This window comes from Xyrauchen texanus, chromosome 9 (assembly GCF_025860055.1).
Source record: "Xyrauchen texanus isolate HMW12.3.18 chromosome 9, RBS_HiC_50CHRs, whole genome shotgun sequence".
NCBI lineage: Eukaryota > Metazoa > Chordata > Actinopteri > Cypriniformes > Catostomidae > Xyrauchen > Xyrauchen texanus.
In genome coordinates, this window is record NC_068284.1 from 39,434,156 (window position 1) to 39,452,390 (window position 18,235).

Sequence of the window (18,235 nt, forward strand, 5' to 3'; positions counted from 1 at the left end):
TATTTTGTTATTGAATGCAATGATGTTCATATATTTTAAAGTATATAAATACTTTTAGGGGGGCCCTGTACATCATGTGTATTGCATGCTTGTCTGTGTTTTACATACCTGTGTGTTCATACTTGTGTCGCAGCAGTGAGCTGCTCTTCTGAAAGATTTTGTCACACAGATTGCAGGCATATTGGCCGCTGGAAGTCTTCCTCTTCCTCTTCCTCTTCATGAGAGGTACATCTTCATCATTCTGGTCCTCTACTCCTGACACACAGTCAGAAGCAGTGTCCGCCACATTCTGAGAGAGACAAAATCCGAGAACAAGAACAATAAGAAAGGGAACAGCAGACCGTTGTTAAAAGAATAGTTCATCCAAAAATGCTAATTCTGTCATTTACTGGCCCTCATGCAGTTGGAAAACCCATTTCAATTTCTTCCTAGGAACACAAAAGGAGATGTAAGGCAGAATGCTAGCCTCAGTCACCATTCACTTTAATCATGAATTGGTGACATTCCACCTAATATCTCTTTTTGTGTTCCATAAATAAACAAAAGTCATGCAGGCAGGGCTGGGCGGTATGGCGCTATGTATAGTGGTGATGATATAAAGTGTCAACCGGTAGAGATTTTTCTATACCACCTATATTGCGATATGTAAATATCTGTGTGCGCGATGCTCTTCCTGGTTGCACGTGAGACTGAAAGTGAGAGAGAGACAAACAAATATGGAGAAAAATGAACACACAGGACCACGGGACAACTCCGATCAAGTTAATTGCAGGAGGAGGAAGTTATTTATTGCATTAATAGGTGCTGTTTTCTTGAGAAAATGTTGATCACATTCTTGAATTAAAGCACTCTTTGTGACGTGCGTGCACAGCACGTGCAGGGAGAGGGCCTCAAGTTCTGATCACTTTACATTATAAAGAGAAAACGAGGCAGGGCTTGTTCATAAAATGCTGTGTTCTTCGTGATAATAATTCCTTACATTTACATAGTGCTTTTCTAGGCACTCAAAAGGCTTTATATAGGATAGGGGGAATCTCCTCGACCACCACCAGTGTGCAGCATCCACCTGGACCACAGTGTGCCAGAATGCTCACCATTCTCCCCAGTGATGTAGTCAATTCAGGGATGGGGGTTATTAGGAGGCCATGATAGATAAGGGCCAATGGGGGAATTTGGCCAGGACGCCAGGGTATACCCCCACTCTTAATGAGAAGTGCCCTGGGATTTTTAATCACCACAGAGTCAGGACCTCGGTTTAACGTCTCATCCAAAGGACTGAAGGAGCCTTTTTACAGTGTAGTGTCCCTGTCACTATACTGGGACATTAGGAACCACACAGACCACATGGTGAGCACCCCCTGATGGCCACCCTAATACCTCTTCAGGCAACAACCTTAGTTTTCCCAGGGGGTCTGCCATCCAGGTACTGACCAGGCTCAACCCAGCTTAGTTTTAGTGGGCAACCAGGAAAGAGCTGCGGGGTGATATGGCTGCTATATACGTGATGTTGGTGTTTGTTTTAAAATCAAAACAAATGCTTATTTTCAACTAGAGAGTGTTTTTTCTTCTTGGATTGAAATACGATGCAGAGTAGATAAAACAAATATTACTGTTGACTATCATCCAACGATAATGACAGGTCTACCATTAGGCTACTTTGGACATAGTTTTAAATAAAAAAATAATTTATATAGTTTTTTAATCTTTTTCCATTAAAATGCGTAGGCTATATAGTCATATATATTGTTATTGGCCAAAACATTCCACCCCATTACATAGTTTATTTAATAAATAAATTATTTTGCAACAGTGGCCCAAGCAAAAAAAAAAACCTAAAACAAATACATAGTGATATATACCGTTACCGTGATATTAAATGTCTCATTCCGTTATATAAGATTTTGGTAATATCGCCCAGCCCTACATGCTGGTTTGGAACAATCATCTCTTTAACATATGTGCATATTTGATGTCCTTACCAGACAGTTGTTGAGTATTACTGTCCCTTTTGTATCTGCCGAGGCATTGTCAGTTTTCTCGATATTAGAGTTGGTGGTGTAGGTGTAGGTGAGCTGAGGGATGAGGATAGTTTGTTTGTTGGTGGATAATGCAGTTCCGATGCACGGAACACCGCCTGGCTCTATGGCAACCAGTGTTTGCAATGGCCCTGTCACAATGTTTAATGGACTCGTGCCAGCCTGCGCCACATAGATGGTGTTGCCTGGCAACGATTGTTTCTTGAGGCAGGCTAAGTTGAGCGGCTCCTTTTGGTTGGAGATTGGCTGCTTAGTGGTGGTGTTGGCTTGAGTAGGGCTGGACTTTGGGACCGAGAGGTCCAGTGGCTCAGACTGCAACTCCTCTTCTACGTCTTCTGTCTTTACAATGACAAGATCATCGGTGGAGAAATTGGTTGTAGATGAGTCAGGTGAAGTGGCACTGAGGGTTCTATTTTGGGTTTCCATTGAGGTGTCATCAAGAGCTTGAGTAGCATCGCAGGTGTCTTGGGTTGAGTTATTTTCTTGAGATGCATCAGTGGGATCACATGGGGTATTTTCCTTGGTCTGGTGAGAAAGCAGGACATTAGTAATACATTTTGGAACAACTGATTCTTGTTTCAAGGCATTATTAGTGACCAGCTTGTTACAGCAAAAATTAAAAGCGGTTGGTTTGTTCTCAAGGGATAGTTCATTCAAAAATGAACATTTTAATCATTTACTCACCCCATGTTGTTCCAAACCAGTCATTCAGGTTTGGAACAGATTTGACATTTTTGGATGAACTGTCCCTTGATTTGTGTCCACATCTGCTATTCACATACAACAGCTTTTCATCTTTTATTTATTTTTCTACCATTCATAAGTCAGCACCAAAATGCAGTTAAACTTTTGATGTCATATGCCAGATCACCTAGCTGTTGATCTGTGTACACCTCGTTCCTGAAGGAGGCTAGATATTTTACCTTAAGTAACAAGAAATAAGTAACCTGTAAACCCTTTAGTTTCACCATTTGTCCAATTTGATGACATTTTTTGACACGATTTTGGTATCATGACAACTATGAATGGGACAACATTATCTCATGATTTGGTTTGATGTACAATATAAGGTTCACAATTTGATATAATTTCAAAGCATTATAACAATTCTTAAATGACAAAGTATGATTTATTTTTTATTTTTAGAAATGTGATCAAAATGCACAATGATTTCTAATCAGAATAAATTTCCCTAAAACACATTTTAAATGCTTAAAGATCAAATAATAAGAGTTTCTCATATACTTTTCTCTATAAGAAACAATTAAACCTTCAAAAATAGCTACATTCAGGCTGATCAGGTGCAGGACAAGCAATATAACAGAGCAGAACATGTCCTGAAAAATATGACAGGTTGCAATCTGGAATATAATTCACATTTTTGTCATCATCTGAAGGTCCTTCAATTTACAGTTCAAAGAAACTTTTTTACATAATTTAAATGTAATTGATGTCAACCGGTCAATCAAACTGCACACTAAAACACAAATGCTTGCTCACAAACAGATGAAAACATCAGTCATAGAGACAGTAGAAGTGTTTTTTTTTTTTTACAGCCAGTTTAAATATTCTGTCCATCATAACATTATGGTTCTTACAAACTCTAGTCTAGACCGCTGTCAAACGCAAATGCTCACACGCCCACAAAATGATGTTTCATCACACTCGTAGTAAAAACATTCAATCAGTGAACCGGATAATCATTGCAGAGCAAAAGGACATTTATGGTAAAAAAAAGGACTTAAATATTGCACTGAACTCTCTTCTCACCCACACTTATCATATTGCATCTGAAGATATGGATTTAACCATTGGAGTCATATGGACTAGTTTTATGTAGGCTATATGTGATTTTTGGAGCTTCAAATGTATGGTCACCATTCACTTGCATTGTATGGACCAACAGAGCTGAGATATTCTTCTAAAAATATTTGTGTTCAGCAGAAGAAAAAAGTCATACACATCTGGGATGTAAACGAGAAGAGAATTTTCATTTTTGGGTGAACTATGCCTTTATAAGCCTTTATAAGCCTTTATTTTGACGTTTCTGATTGTTGTAGAGTTGACAATGCCTTTTAATGCAGAAAAATGCTTTCATCCACACTTCTGACAACAAAAACCCAGTGTTATGAGGTTACTTTAGATTTCAACAGTAACGGCCAAGCATATTTGGAATTATGCAAATGTGCAATTAGTAAATCTAGAGCACTGTAAATATAACACGCTCAGCAGATAAACCTCACGTGTGCATTTAGAATGTGTAACACTACCGAGAACAGTGCTGCACACATACAATAAGACCTGCGTGTGCAGACTATTTATTTATTTAATTAAATCCCACCATTTGTGGTTTAATAATCGCACTACGTCAAATCGGGATTTTCAGGTTTTATTTCGATTAATCATTCAACCCTAGTTATTTCGAAATTCTACCTATTGTTCCATTCCTAATGACAACCCTAGTTAAACAAAATGTGTTTTGTACTTACCTTTTGGCTGTTTTTCAGGTTGCTTGCAGCCTTGAGCAAGATTTTCTTGGAACGCATCCTCTTGTACCACTTGCTAACTGCCTCTAGAGGCAGCTTAACTGACTTGGCAACCTGAGACAGCTGCTCCTCAGTGGGATGAGGGTCCTGACTATAGGCCTTCAGGAGAGGAAGGAGGCGCTCTGCTGCTCCACTCTTATCCTTATCCAGTAGAGAGGACAGAGAGATAGTTTTAGACCCATTAGTGTCACCATTCAGAGAGTCAAGGAGTTTAAGTTTGCTTGGGCCACTGTCACAAAGCAAACAACTTGCGTAGTTATGGAAGTTGTCTCCACATGCAACACCACTGTGAACTGTTCCCGAGTGTGAAACTGTGTTATTTGCAGATTGTTTCCCTTTCTCTTTATTTCCCTCTGTCTCCATATCTTTCTCTCCCTCCCTCTCCATTTCAGTCTCGATCTTAGATGGAGAATCGGGTTCAGTTTTGATTTTGATGCCCGATGGCACATTGGCTATCAGGTTTTGTTTGCAATCATTTGACTCTAAGGAATTCATATTTTCTGATGTCTCTCTCCTCTCGGCTTGTGTCACAAGCACTGTATTTGTAGTCTTTTCTGGGGTTGATGTTGTCTCTGTGGGCTTAGTCTCGACTGTTGAATTACCCTGTGTGTTAGGATTGGCGATAGCTATTTGTCGAACCACGAGACTCTGTGTTCCATCAGCTCTCCTCACCAACAGTAAAGATTGCTGGGTGAGCTTTGGTTGTGTAGCGCGGGCTTGGGCCAACCTGGTAGCCTGTGCGGGGGTTAGTCTGATGATCGATGCAGTTTTGATGGGGTTTCCGGCTTGGACTGGTTTGATTATATTTACCTGGGTAGGTTTTGCATTGACAGTACTTGATGTTTGGGTTTCAGTCAAGTTGGACTGTGCTGAATGAACCTGCACCACTTTTGGCTGTGTGACATCAGACACAGTCAATTTTTCCTGTGCCGTACCGGCTTGTGCCACAGTGGGCTGTGTCACAACAGGCTGTGTTGTTTTTACTTTAGCGGCATTGAGTTGTGAGTCTAATTGGGGGCTGTAATTGATGATAATTTTGGCATTTCCATCTTGTCCCACAATCGGCAGAGAGATGGCAGAGATCACCTGTGGTTGTGCCTGCTGCGGCTGCAACACAACAGCTTGTGTCTGCGCCTGCGTTTGCACTTGACCTAAAATTTTGGTGTTTGTTCCATTTACATTGGCACTAGCCAACACCTGCCTAAGAACATTACCATCCATTGCCATATTTAGCACATTCTGTAAGTCACTAAGATTGATGCTGATTGGCTGGACCAGCCCGACAGTGGGCACGACCAAAGTCTGCACAACACCTTGAGCATTTGTGGCCGTAACTCCATTGGTGGTTATAGTTGCTGTTGCTGACACAGCTTTGGGTTGATGTTCAACAGGCTCTTGTTTGATCTGCTTCAGGGGGAGTTGCTCTTGAAGAGGCTTGTTGGTAATGTCCACCTTCTCTCTCAGAAGTATGTGTGTGGGGTGAGAGAGGGTAATGGCTGCTTTCACTCCAGGCATGCGAGGCATACTGTTGACTGCAGGGGTCCCACCTGCACACTTCTTACTGCTGATGTGTGAGCTGTAGGACCCAGAGTGTGAAAAACGCTTCTGGCAGTTAGAGCACTCATACGGCTTCTCACCTGGATAAAAAGAAAAAGACATGCATGGAATTTAAAACACAGAGATAATGAGAAATTTACATAAAACCTATTGACCCTGGTTCCACCTGGTATTAAGATGCGTTTTGGATAATTCTATGACATGTGGTCAGCCCTAAATACAGGTCTAAACAGGGTCTGAAACGTTTTGTGATCAGATCACAAAACCCACATACGAATATGGTCAAAAATTGCATTTGAGGTGTAAATGCTAATCCACCCTGAATGCATCCTGGCAGCAGTGAAGCACCACACCTCACGTGTCAATCAACCACAGCGCTAAAACAAGTTTAAAGTTTCCCGGGAGCTTCATGGATCTTTTTCAGTGTGTCTCATATCAACACAGATGACAGGCACGAACACTTAGCGACTTAGCTGAGCTACTAAACAAAACGTTGGTTTTAGCCACGATTCGATATTTTGTAACCAATCATATTTTGTTTCAATAAGGGGCGGGCATTTCTAGCATCTACAGTGAGATGCCCATAATTATTTTGTGCTGTATATTTACCTCGCTGTTAAAAGTGAAAATATTAATGCTTTTAAATAAAAACTAATGCTATTAAACTTTGGGAAAATACTGAGTGTCAATGCACCCGTACTAGTTTTTTTATGTTCTTCGCAGATGACGAGTTGTTCCTTAATCATATCAAATGCCATTTTTTTCAGTCTTTACTGCCGTCGGTGGTGCCTTTTTTCCTCCTAATATCAAATCATCTTAATTTATATTTCTTAATAGGAAAGCTTTACATAGAAAAGAAGATTTTTGTACGCACATAAAACAAAGAGCCTGACCATTAACACTTATGTACTGTATATCGTAATATAAGATAACATACTAACGTGAACATTACTACACTCAGTCATACCTATACAATGCTTAACAATTTATTATGTATGAGGTTATGTACACTGGTGGCCAAAAGTTTGGAATAATGTCCAGATTTAGCTCTTATGGAAAGAAATTGGTACTTTTATTCACCAAAGTGGATCACAATGTATAGTCAGAACATTAATAATGTGAAAAATTAATATTACAATTTGAAAACATTTTCAGAACTTTTTAAACTACTTCAAAGAGTTCTCATCCAAAAATCCTCCACGTACAGCAATGACAGCTTTGCAGATCCTTGGCATTCCTGCTGTCAGTTTGTCCAGATTCTCAGGTGACATTTCCCCCCACACTTCCTGTAGCACTTGCCATAGATGTGGCTGTCTTTTCGGGCACTTCTCACGGACCTTACAGTCTAGCTGATCCCACAAAAGCTCAATGGTATTAAGATCCATAACACCCTTTTCCAATTATTTGTTGTCTTTGCCCACTCTAACCTTTTCTTTTTGTATTTCTGTTTCAAAAGTGGCTTTTTCTTTGCAATTCTTCCCATAAGGCCTGCACCACTGAGTCTTCTCTTTACTGTTGTACATGAAACTGGTGTTGAGCGGGTAGAATTCAATGAATCTGTCAGCTGAGGACATGTGGGGTGTCTATTTCTCAAACTAGAGACTCTAATGTATCATCTTGTTTAGTTGTACATCTGGCATTCCACATCTCTTTCTGTCCTTGTTAGAGCCAGTTGTTCTTTGTCTTTGTAGTGTAGTGTGCACCTTTGTATGAAATCTTCAGTTTTATGGCAATTTCTAGCATCGTATAGCCTCAACAAACACAATGATTGACTGATGAGTTTCTAGAGAAAGCCGTTTCTTTTCTGCCATTTTTGACCTAATATTTACCTTAAGACATGCCAGTCTATTGCATACCATGGCAAATCAAAAACAAACACAAGGACAATGTTAAGCTTCATTTAACAAACCGAATAGCACTCAGCAGTGTTTGATATAATGGCAAGTGATTTTCTAGTACCAAATTAGCTATTTAGCATGATTAATCAAGGATAAGGTGTTGGAGTGATGGCTGCTGGAAATGGGGCCTGTCTAGGTTTGATCAAAATGACTTTGTTTCAAATAGTGATGGTGCTGTTTTTTACACAAGTATTGTCCTGACTATACTTTTTGATCTGTTGAATGCCACTTTGGTTAATTAAAGAACCAATTTCCTTCTGAAACTGCAACATTTTTACATTATTCCAAAAGTTTGCCCGCCAGTGTATGCAGGGCTCCAGAGTGAAAAATGGCTTAGGAGCCATTGGCTCCAAAACTGAAACATTAAAGAGCCAAATTGTTGTTTTTAGTCGTCAAATCACAGAATTGCTCAATTTACATTGCTGTTCAGAAACAAGATAGAAAGCCAAAGAAAAGGAAGACAGCTGATAACCCATTAATCAGAGGTTTAGTAAACAGAATATATTGTTGAGAATATAAATTTGGATTCCCCATTTGTCTCAAATGTTCACACCCCTTTCATAATTTATACAAAAATAAGAGATAGATTTTTTTTTTAATTTAGTACTGCCCTTCAGAATCTACATTACAGATAATTAATAAGTATAGCATGCATATAGTAGTGTGTTGCCTTCTTGAGCATCAATCAATTTTTGCATATTGTGTACAAGTGTTAAAAGCTTGATCTCATATATATATATATATATATATATATATATATATATATATATATATATATATATAATTTAAGTCTTAAGTCTTTCTTTACTGATACAAGATGGCCCAGACTGGTCCACACCGACTACAAGAGAGCAAATTGAAAGAAATTACAGATGCAGTTTATTGTGCTACTCCAATCCCAATCAATAATTAACAGAAGAATAAAAAAGTGGTACACAATATTGGACTTTTAATTATAAAGAAGCCTGACATACATTTGGTACTCTTATTTTGAAATGTCTGCACTCCCAGATGTGAGGACACTGACGGCTGATTTGCTGAGAAAGTGAATCTGATTCAAACTGCTAACTTGAGCTCCTGAGTTCAGACCCTCAGTTCTTTTTGGGTGATTCATGAAAAAGACCCGGTTCAAAAGAGTAATTTGTTCACGACTCTCTCGCACTGGGTTTGTTGTTGTGTGCAGTGTAGTGACTAACAAGCTCTTCAGAAACAGAATGGGTGTAATGCAGCACGAGACAGCACGAGACTCTAAAGATGTATTCAATAACTTACAATATGATATCTGACGAAACCGCATATGAACGCACAAAACCTGACTGTCGCCAGTGGCGACTAGATGTTAAATTATTGTCACAATCAATTATTTTTTGGTTGCATTTGTGACCATTTTAGTCACAGTCTGGAGACCTGTATTTAATAATTTATTAGCTTATTAATTAGAGTAATTATAAAGCCCATTTTACTGTTAATTAATCAAACCTATTTATTTAAATAGATGTTTAATATCAAGCTTTAATAGTTTACTGTACACCTTACCCTGACATACATTTTGAAAGTTCAAATGAGACTATGATAAAAACACAGTACACTCACCTCTTCAGTCACTACTACACCACTGCAGGTAATACACTAAAATAATGTATAATTTTGTTCGAGATTTGTGCTTCGATTAAGTTTGAATCATGCACCATTTTTTGTGCTTGCTTTGTCTTTTCTGACTTAGTTGCAATTTACTATCATGCAGTAACACACTGACATAGTGATTGATGTATGTTGTCATGAAACTCCAAATCCGAACATTTACGTGACCAGGTGCCTCACCTGACCACATGTGACTGGATCACCCGAGACACATCGTAATACCAGGTGGAACGGGGTATTAGAGAAGTACTAACTATTAAAGCAATGTTCTAGGTTCAATTTGAGTTGTGCTTAATCGACAGCATTTGTGGCATAATGCTGATTACCGGTACTACAAAAATAAGTTTGACTCGCCCCTCGTTTAATTTAAAAAAGCTGTTACTGTAAAGCACTTACAATGTAAGTGAACGGGGCCTGTTCATGAACGCAAAACACAAAGTAACATGATATCCTTTACCGAGATTAAAGGGTTTTGTTGCCATGACACAAAAGTTGTAATATTGGATAACTTTAAACAGATAAGGTTAGTAAGCGATTTTATTATATATATTTTTTATTTTCACCAAAATCATGTTAACATGTATAATGTTTAAATCTTTAAGTAGGCTTTACTTTTGAAACTGTTTATTTTAGCGTTTATGGACTGGCCCATTCTCTTACATTGTAAGTGCCTGACGCCTGTTTCATAGCTAGCTTGAGCAAGGCGTGTGCCTAACTACGGCTGAAGACTCGCCAGGATTTTCACACAGGAAGTGTTTTTACAGTATCGCAGCAGCAGCTCTATACAGAAAAATAAAGAGATTTCTATGTAACTACAATAAGTATTTCTTTACTTAATGACCATAACTTATAAAATGGTTATCAGGAGTGGGCGATTGATATGTTTTACAAACTTGATTGTCATGAAATCTTATTTAAATGATACTGATTTAACCTAATAAAGTCCTGAAGAAGTATTTCATTTAGTGGCATTGAACATAGTAAGCTCTGACTCTTACAAACATCATTCAATGTTTGTTCCTTAGGGGGAGGGGGCCTTTGAATGTTTGTACACAGGACGAGATCACTCAGTTTATAGTCAGAAATAAGTTTATAGTACAACCATTGAATAGAGATTATACATTTATGTTCAAACATCAGCCAAAACTGTTGAATACTTTCTTAATAAGAATAAGGACGCACTTCCAAATAAAAAATGTGAACTCGCCCATCACCAACAGCCAAAGTAACTACATACCTATGCTTTTTCCTTTAGTCAGTCATTAATTTAATTTAAGTTGAGTTTAAGTAAAAAATTTAAGTTGAGGGTTTCTCCACAATCAATATTTTGTCATCCATCATCAATACTGACTGTACTGACTGAGGTAAGTTCAGAATTTACCGACCACACGTGGCATTGTGTGCATAGTTTACATTTGCCAGCACACTTATTATTCAATTACGTCATTCAACACACCCCCACCGCCATGATGGATGGAGACACCGGTGTTACAGTGTCATGATATACTGGTGACCTTCCTCTGTTTTACACCAGATCTGAATGACTGGCAGCATATTCCAAAATTGATTCTGAAAATCATGCTCCTGACGCAATATGTTGCTCTTCATTCAATGTAATCTTACTAAATGTTTCTGGCATCATTGTACAGATTAAATGGTATTATTTGATTAAACAGCTTTGGTGGCCGTGAAGTGCAAAACAAAACAACAAATCTAAAAACACAACGGCAAATCCAAAGACAAAATAACAATTCAGAAACACATCAACAAATCTAAAACACAACGGCAAGTCCGAAAACAAAACAGCAATTCAGAAATCACAACAGCAAATCAGAAAACACAACAGCAATTCAATCGAAACGGAAAGGGTAGGTAATATAGCTTCTCACTTATTCTCTCACTTCCAGATTGGAGGAGCTGCGTTCCTCACAAAAGTGGACTTTTAGGATAAGGGGTATGCTAAGCTTCCCCCATTGAAGAGGCGGTTGCAGCCCATCTCTGTCCTTCTGCCACTGTAGGATGGAAATCCAGCACTGCCCACCCTTCCAAGCCGAGTGGATGCCTTGGCCCACAAGTGGCCGACGAAACGCAAATATGTGTTTCCACCGGTATGTCTCCTTCACTCTATCATCAGCGAAGTCAGAGAGGACTAGGAAACGGTTCTGTTGGTTGCACCAAAATGACCCAACCAGGCATGGTTTCCGGAAAAGATGGAGATATTGAGTGGCCCTCCATGGGAAATACTGCTGCAGAGGAATCTGCTCTCTCAAGCACAGGGCACGATTTGGCATCCCCAGCTGGAGCTGTGGAACCTACACGTGGTAGGTTTATACCACATGTAGCAAAAATACAATTATAGCAAAAATAATAATGATCGATTATTGCTCGTTGATATTGTAATCGCGATTTAGTAATGTCGATTATACTTTTTAATTACCATGACGTCACAAAGTAAGCAACCTTGTGGTTCTTCAGAGTAGCAGATTTCAATGGTGGATGTGAGCTGCGCTCCAGTTTCTTTTAAGCATCTTTTAAGCATTATATTGTAATAATGTTTAAGGTAAGGCAAATGAAAATGATTGTAAATTGATATCTATGGTATAGAATAAATTGAATTATTGCTAAATTACTGCTTAAATTATTAGTCCACGTACTGTAAATAATATGGAATAATCTATATTCAAACTTATTAACAGCTGATTTAAATCGACCAAGTTATTGCATTCAGTAAGCCCTTGGGTGGCTAGACAGGGGACCATTCATCCTGTTAGATCTTCAATGGTGATCTTGTTCATGTAAGATCATTGTTAGATCATTTTTGGCCTCAGTGGTTGCACTTTGGATATTAAAAACAGTCATTTGCGATCAGAGTTTGTGCGATTCGTGAAAATGTTAAATCTACCAATACCAGCTGCATGGCAAATGGGTCTTATAAGAGCAGGCGCAATAACAATGATGGTGATTGCTGAAATATGCTATTCAAGCCATTCTTTATGTTGGCCACACCTCCAAAACACACTTAGAACAGTTAAGCTGAATTATTTTATTGCTATTTTGTACAAGTCAAATTCACATTGGCCTACTTATTAACATGACAAAACAAAACTGTTATTACATTTTTAATAAATTGTACACCGAAATTGAGCAACATGACAAACTCTCCCATTACAATGACTGCTGTCACTCACTGCAGGTTTACACTGTTTGAGACCTGCATTTCTGTGAAAGCACAGTGACGCTCCACAGAAAGTTCTGCACTCTCACGAATGCTCTCATTAAAAACAAAGCTGTCTAATCATCATAACAACTCAATTATTTACACCGCATCTGTGCCCGCATTAGAATGGGATCATTTTAGTTTTGTCTTGTTGCTTATTTGCTGTGTATTTAACATCTACGTTCAAAGCGAGCGGTGCAATATGCAATGAATCCAAAATATTTACAAAGTGCTTTTCGCTCTTGTTCTACAGCTTCTTTTCAAGTGTCAGGTGATGTTTCTTCGGTGTTAATTTTCGTGTGCTGCGCGAACAGAGCAAGAACATAAAGCAAGCATCTGGGCATTTAGACAGTTTAAAACTTGTGCATTAGGATCAGTTGTCATTACAGATAGGACGGAGGACTAATCTAAGCGGCTCTGATTGGCCATTGCCATTTCATTGCTCAACGGATATGTTAGTGATTGGTTAGAAAACTCAACCGCTGCAAAAACACGTAAATAGAAACCATTGATGCCCTATTGGCGTAAAGGCACATTCAAATAGAGGCATTGCTTCCTTATGGACATGGACAAATGGTATATCCCTACAGGATATATGCTTTACAGCAGGATGGTCTTCGCAGAACACGTTCGTGAGGTTCTATAATCTTTATGTGGCGTCCATCGCTTCGTTATAATTTTAATACAGCAGCCTGTGTAGTCCGCTATCCAATTTACTCCCACTAGAAGTCACAAGCTCTTCCAATAGAATAAAACCTCCCTCCCTACCTCTGGATATGAAGGGGTTAAATTATTCTGTGTGTATTACATGACTCACATAGATCCTCAGATTAAGATTAACTTTCCATCTTTTTTTCACCATGTGGGGTTATTCATTTTCATACACACTTGGAGACATCATAATATGTCACCGCCCGAAGGGCCTGTGTTTGTACCCTGGTACATCATAGGATGTGACTATGTAGTGCGGCGTGATGGTTCTCCATAGTGTTCAAATGCAATGTCGAGTGAACTGAAAAGATGGGGAACCTCTCCGGTTACTCCTATAACCTCGGTTCCCTGAGATGAAGGGAACGAGACATTGCAAAACTTCTGCAGTAGGTATGAGCATGCATTCTTGTCCTTCAGTCAGAAAATTCTGAAGAAATGGTGTTTGAGTGCACACTTCTATAGGATAAATGCATGGCTAAAAGTGTGGGCTCAAACACCCTTGTCAATCACAAGTTTGCATTATGATACAAGGGCTTTAAATAGATCATGGGAAAATAATTCCCCATTGCGTTCAAATGCAATGTCTCGTTCCCTTCATCTCAGGGAAAGGTTACATGAGTAACCGGAGACTTTTTCAGTGCTAAGAGGCTGCAGGGAGAAAGTGGTAAATGACATGTCACACAAAACTATTCTATAGAATAACTGACCATGGCAATGTGTTTTTGATTGCCTTTATTTGAGCAAGACCTTTTTGATGGGGTTGTAAACTGTCACTGACATCTTTTGAAGTTTGCAAAAATATAGTCCGAATGGTCTGCATTCTGGTACAAATGGTTACACTATTAGACACATTAACATAAGGCATGCCAACATGACAATCTATGTCATCAAATGTTAAAAATTACTGTAGTAAACTGTTTGACAATGGGTAGTTTTGGCTACTTGTTTTTCTGATCTTAATGACTACATTAATGTCACTATTGAGACACAAGCCTACTGAGCATGTCTGCACTAATAAACTCCGAAAGGCTTTATGAATGTAGGCAGTTTGTTCATTCAATTACTGATTGGTTTAATTCTGCTGCATAATATTTGGGTTTCATAATATTTGGGTTTCGACAAGAAAATGACGTTCATATTTCATCTAATAATCGGACAAGACGATAATATTGTGAACGCGAGGCACAAGTTAACATGGACACATTTCTGGATAATGTGCACAATCTCACACCGATCACACACCACGATTTGAATACGAAGAGGCAGCTGTTTCTTAACGTCATCTGGTAGCTCAAATTGATTAACCGCTAGTGTTTAGTAAGTTTACATTGAATGAAGAGCAAAATATTGAGGCAGGAGCATGATTTTTGGATTCAACAAATCTGCTATAGTTCACATCTGGTGTAAAACGAAAGAAGGTCAACAGTTAACATGAAAACCAGTTGAACCGTAAAACCGGTAAACAAAGCACTGCATTTTATCCAGTACCAACGAGATAAAGAAAGAAATTATAAACTTTGTGTCCACAAAAAATATTTCAGTTTATATAGAAACACTGGATTAAATTTCACGAAGCTGTTATGAGAAGATAAATATGAAGATAAACGTAACTGGTGGATCGAGACCAATCTAAGTTTTGTATTACGTTGAATGTATTATTGTCTACTTAAAAATAAATGTAATAAATAAGACACGGTCAAACACTTAGTTTTGGAATATTCAATAAATAAGAGCCTACAAACAAGATATGAAAGCAACCTTACACGCTTACGCTAACTATTCCAAGTCCGACTGCTTTATGTAAACAAAGTAAAAAATGCTAGTGTTGTACATTCAAAATTCAATTTATTGTCATTCAGCATTTACACAGGTGCACAAGAGAGAGAAATATTTTACTAAAGGGCTAAGACAAACAGAAGAAAATGTACAAATGGGGGAAACATCCAGGTAAACTTTTGCATGCCATTTGACTGTACCGTAGACTTTTACTATCACTCGTCCACGTATGTGGTTTAAAAACAAGAGTTCTTCATTCATAAATACACAAGATCCTTCCTTCACATTGTGGAAGTACTCATATGACTCTTGTGCTCATGAAACTCCATGAGACAACACAAATTCATAAAGATCTCTCTGTAGAACACCTCTGGCCATCTTATCATGCACCCATCGTGTTATAGGTAATGTGAGGATATTTTTTTAAGGTGTCAGAAAAACGAACATTTACAGTGACCACAAAACACCTCACTAGCATTTTCATGTAGGAAAGGGGTGGTGCAGACTCACCCCATCAACTCTTGCCGAAAAATACTTTGTGTTCCCACACGTAACCCATTTTGATTGACTCCTCTTAGTAGCTTCAATGCAATCCGGAAGTGAAGAGACAAAACATGGAAACGCGGAGCACCGAAAAGGGACGGGGCTTAATAAGGTGAATACGTGACGCTGTGCTCTGTGCTGCTGACGCTCCCGATGTGAATGCTGTAACCTGTTAAAATGGGTGCCAAACAAAATCCACTCTGCTCATGCGCTGCTCATGTTTACGATGTTAAACAGGTGTTACTGTAACACTTTTTACAGGGACAAGGTTTTTATAATCAACATTATGCCACAAATGCTGTTAATTGCACTTAAATTGTATGGAACCTGGAACATTCCTTTAATATGAAATACAAATGTCATCAGTGTTTTAAAGATTATATAAGCATAGTAAAAATGTTGGTTGGTATTTGAGGAATGAACAACCTTTTTACAAATGAAATTGTTAGACTATAGACTTTTTTTTACCCTGGGTTAATGTAATCCTTGACTATCTTGTTCCATTCTCAAACTGTTCATACTTTACCCTGAGTTAGGTTTTGAGATTTCATACTCTACATTTATAAACCCTGGGTTAACATTCTTATTTGTATATTTGTGAGGCTTACTACAATGACTGGACAACGTGCCCCAATGAACATGTGACCCATTTTATTACTTGCATGTTCATCTTGTCTTAATTCTTCTATAAAATAATATTGTCTCTTCATCACTCAAGTTGTAAAGCCATCATTGTTCAACATTTTTCCCTCAGCCACTGAAAATAAACAGCACATGAAAGTTTCTGCATCTGTACAAAGCATATTAATATTTAATGAGGTAAGTAATGTTTAGTTTCTGATTGGTTGTCCGTTACTAAACAACTTGTAACAATCTGGCACCACATCATTTCAAAATACATTACTTTGGCAGCTCAATTTCATGGTCCCCTCACAAAAGTGGGGCTAACCTTTCTATAGCCTTGAGTGACCCTGCGTCCATGTGTGGATGTGGTAATTTGGCTTCGCTATATGCAATGCATAATTTAAATTAAACTGTTCATAACACTCTAGACAGTCATTTAAGTGTTAAATTTCTGGCACACAGTGTCACAACAATATGACATTGATTTCCATGAAGCTCTTCTATGCCAAAAAAAGTGCCTCTGATTAGAAAAAGTTTTTTTCTTTTAAACCTATTTGAGTGTAAAGACTAGCATATCTAGTTTCATTTGATATGCCGCATTACAAAAAAAGATGTCCACAAATGTGGATTTTGGGACATTATCCCCCTCAAAAGTTGAAAACATGTTAGTTGTTTTGAAAACTTTCAACACATCTGCGGGTCATTTCGCTTCATTTTAATATAAGTTTTGTTATATTTTATTTTATTTTGTTATCACTACGGTTCATATGCAGTTCTATTCATTAACAACGCATTCCGATATTCACTGTGCATTTTTACATTGAGAATCAACAGGTTCATCCAAAAGCTGAACATTTTTGCATTCAGAGGCTTTACATGGAGTTAGGATGAAAATAAGTTGCATTTCGACAGACAGCACAATGGAAGTTAAGTCATTCACTAAATAAGAAGCAAGGAAGCATCCTATAGCATCCTCTTTGTAGCTAAGTGCATTTACTAAATAATTATATTTTAACATGGTTGGCAGTGATTGGATGTTGCTGGCCATTACTTTGAATCAGAATTAATTATGCTAATTTCTGATGTAATGTCTGAAATGTCTCAATAACATGAATAACAAACACTCCCATTCCCAGTGGGTCAGAAGTTTACATACACTTTAATAGTATTTGGTAGCATTGCCTTTAAATTGTTTAACTTGGGTTAAACGTTTTGCATAGCCTTCCACAAGCTTCTCACAATAAGTTTCTGGAATTTTGGCCCAATCCACCAGACAGAACTGGTGTAACTGAGTCAGGTTTGTAGGCCTCCTTGCTCGCACTCGCTTTTTCAGTTCTGCCCACAAATTTTCCATCGGATTGAGGTCAGGGCTTTGTGATGGCCACTCCAATATTTTGACTTTGTTGTCCTTAAGCCATTTTTCCACAACGTTGGAGGTATGCTTGGGGTCATTGTCCATTTGGAAGACCCATTTGCGACCAAGCTTTAACTTCTTGGCTGATGTCTCGAGATGTTGCTTAAATATATCCACATATTTTCCTTCCTCCTGATGCCATTTATTTTGTGAAGTGCACCAGTCCCTCCTGCAGCAAAGCACCCCCACAACATGATGCTGCCACCCCCATGCTTCACGGTTGGGATGGAGTTCTTCGGCTTGCAAGCCTCACCCTTTTTCCTCAAAACATA

At 38.4% G+C, this 18,235-nt stretch overlaps 1 protein-coding gene across 5 annotated transcripts in view; it reads right to left on the reverse strand.

Annotated features, from left to right (window-relative positions):
- zeb1a (zinc finger E-box binding homeobox 1a) overlaps positions 1-18,235 on the reverse strand; it is a 37,143-nt gene that overhangs the window by 1,341 nt on the left and 17,567 nt on the right. For all 5 annotated transcript variants that reach the window (XM_052133655.1, XM_052133657.1, XM_052133658.1 and 2 more), the window contains 3 exons: positions 4,526-6,219; positions 1,980-2,561; positions 109-289 (listed from right to left, as the gene is read on the reverse strand). In XM_052133655.1, the coding sequence (XP_051989615.1) occupies positions 109-289; positions 1,980-2,561; positions 4,526-6,219 (2,457 nt within the window). The remainder of the gene's footprint in view (positions 1-108; positions 290-1,979; positions 2,562-4,525; positions 6,220-18,235) is intronic.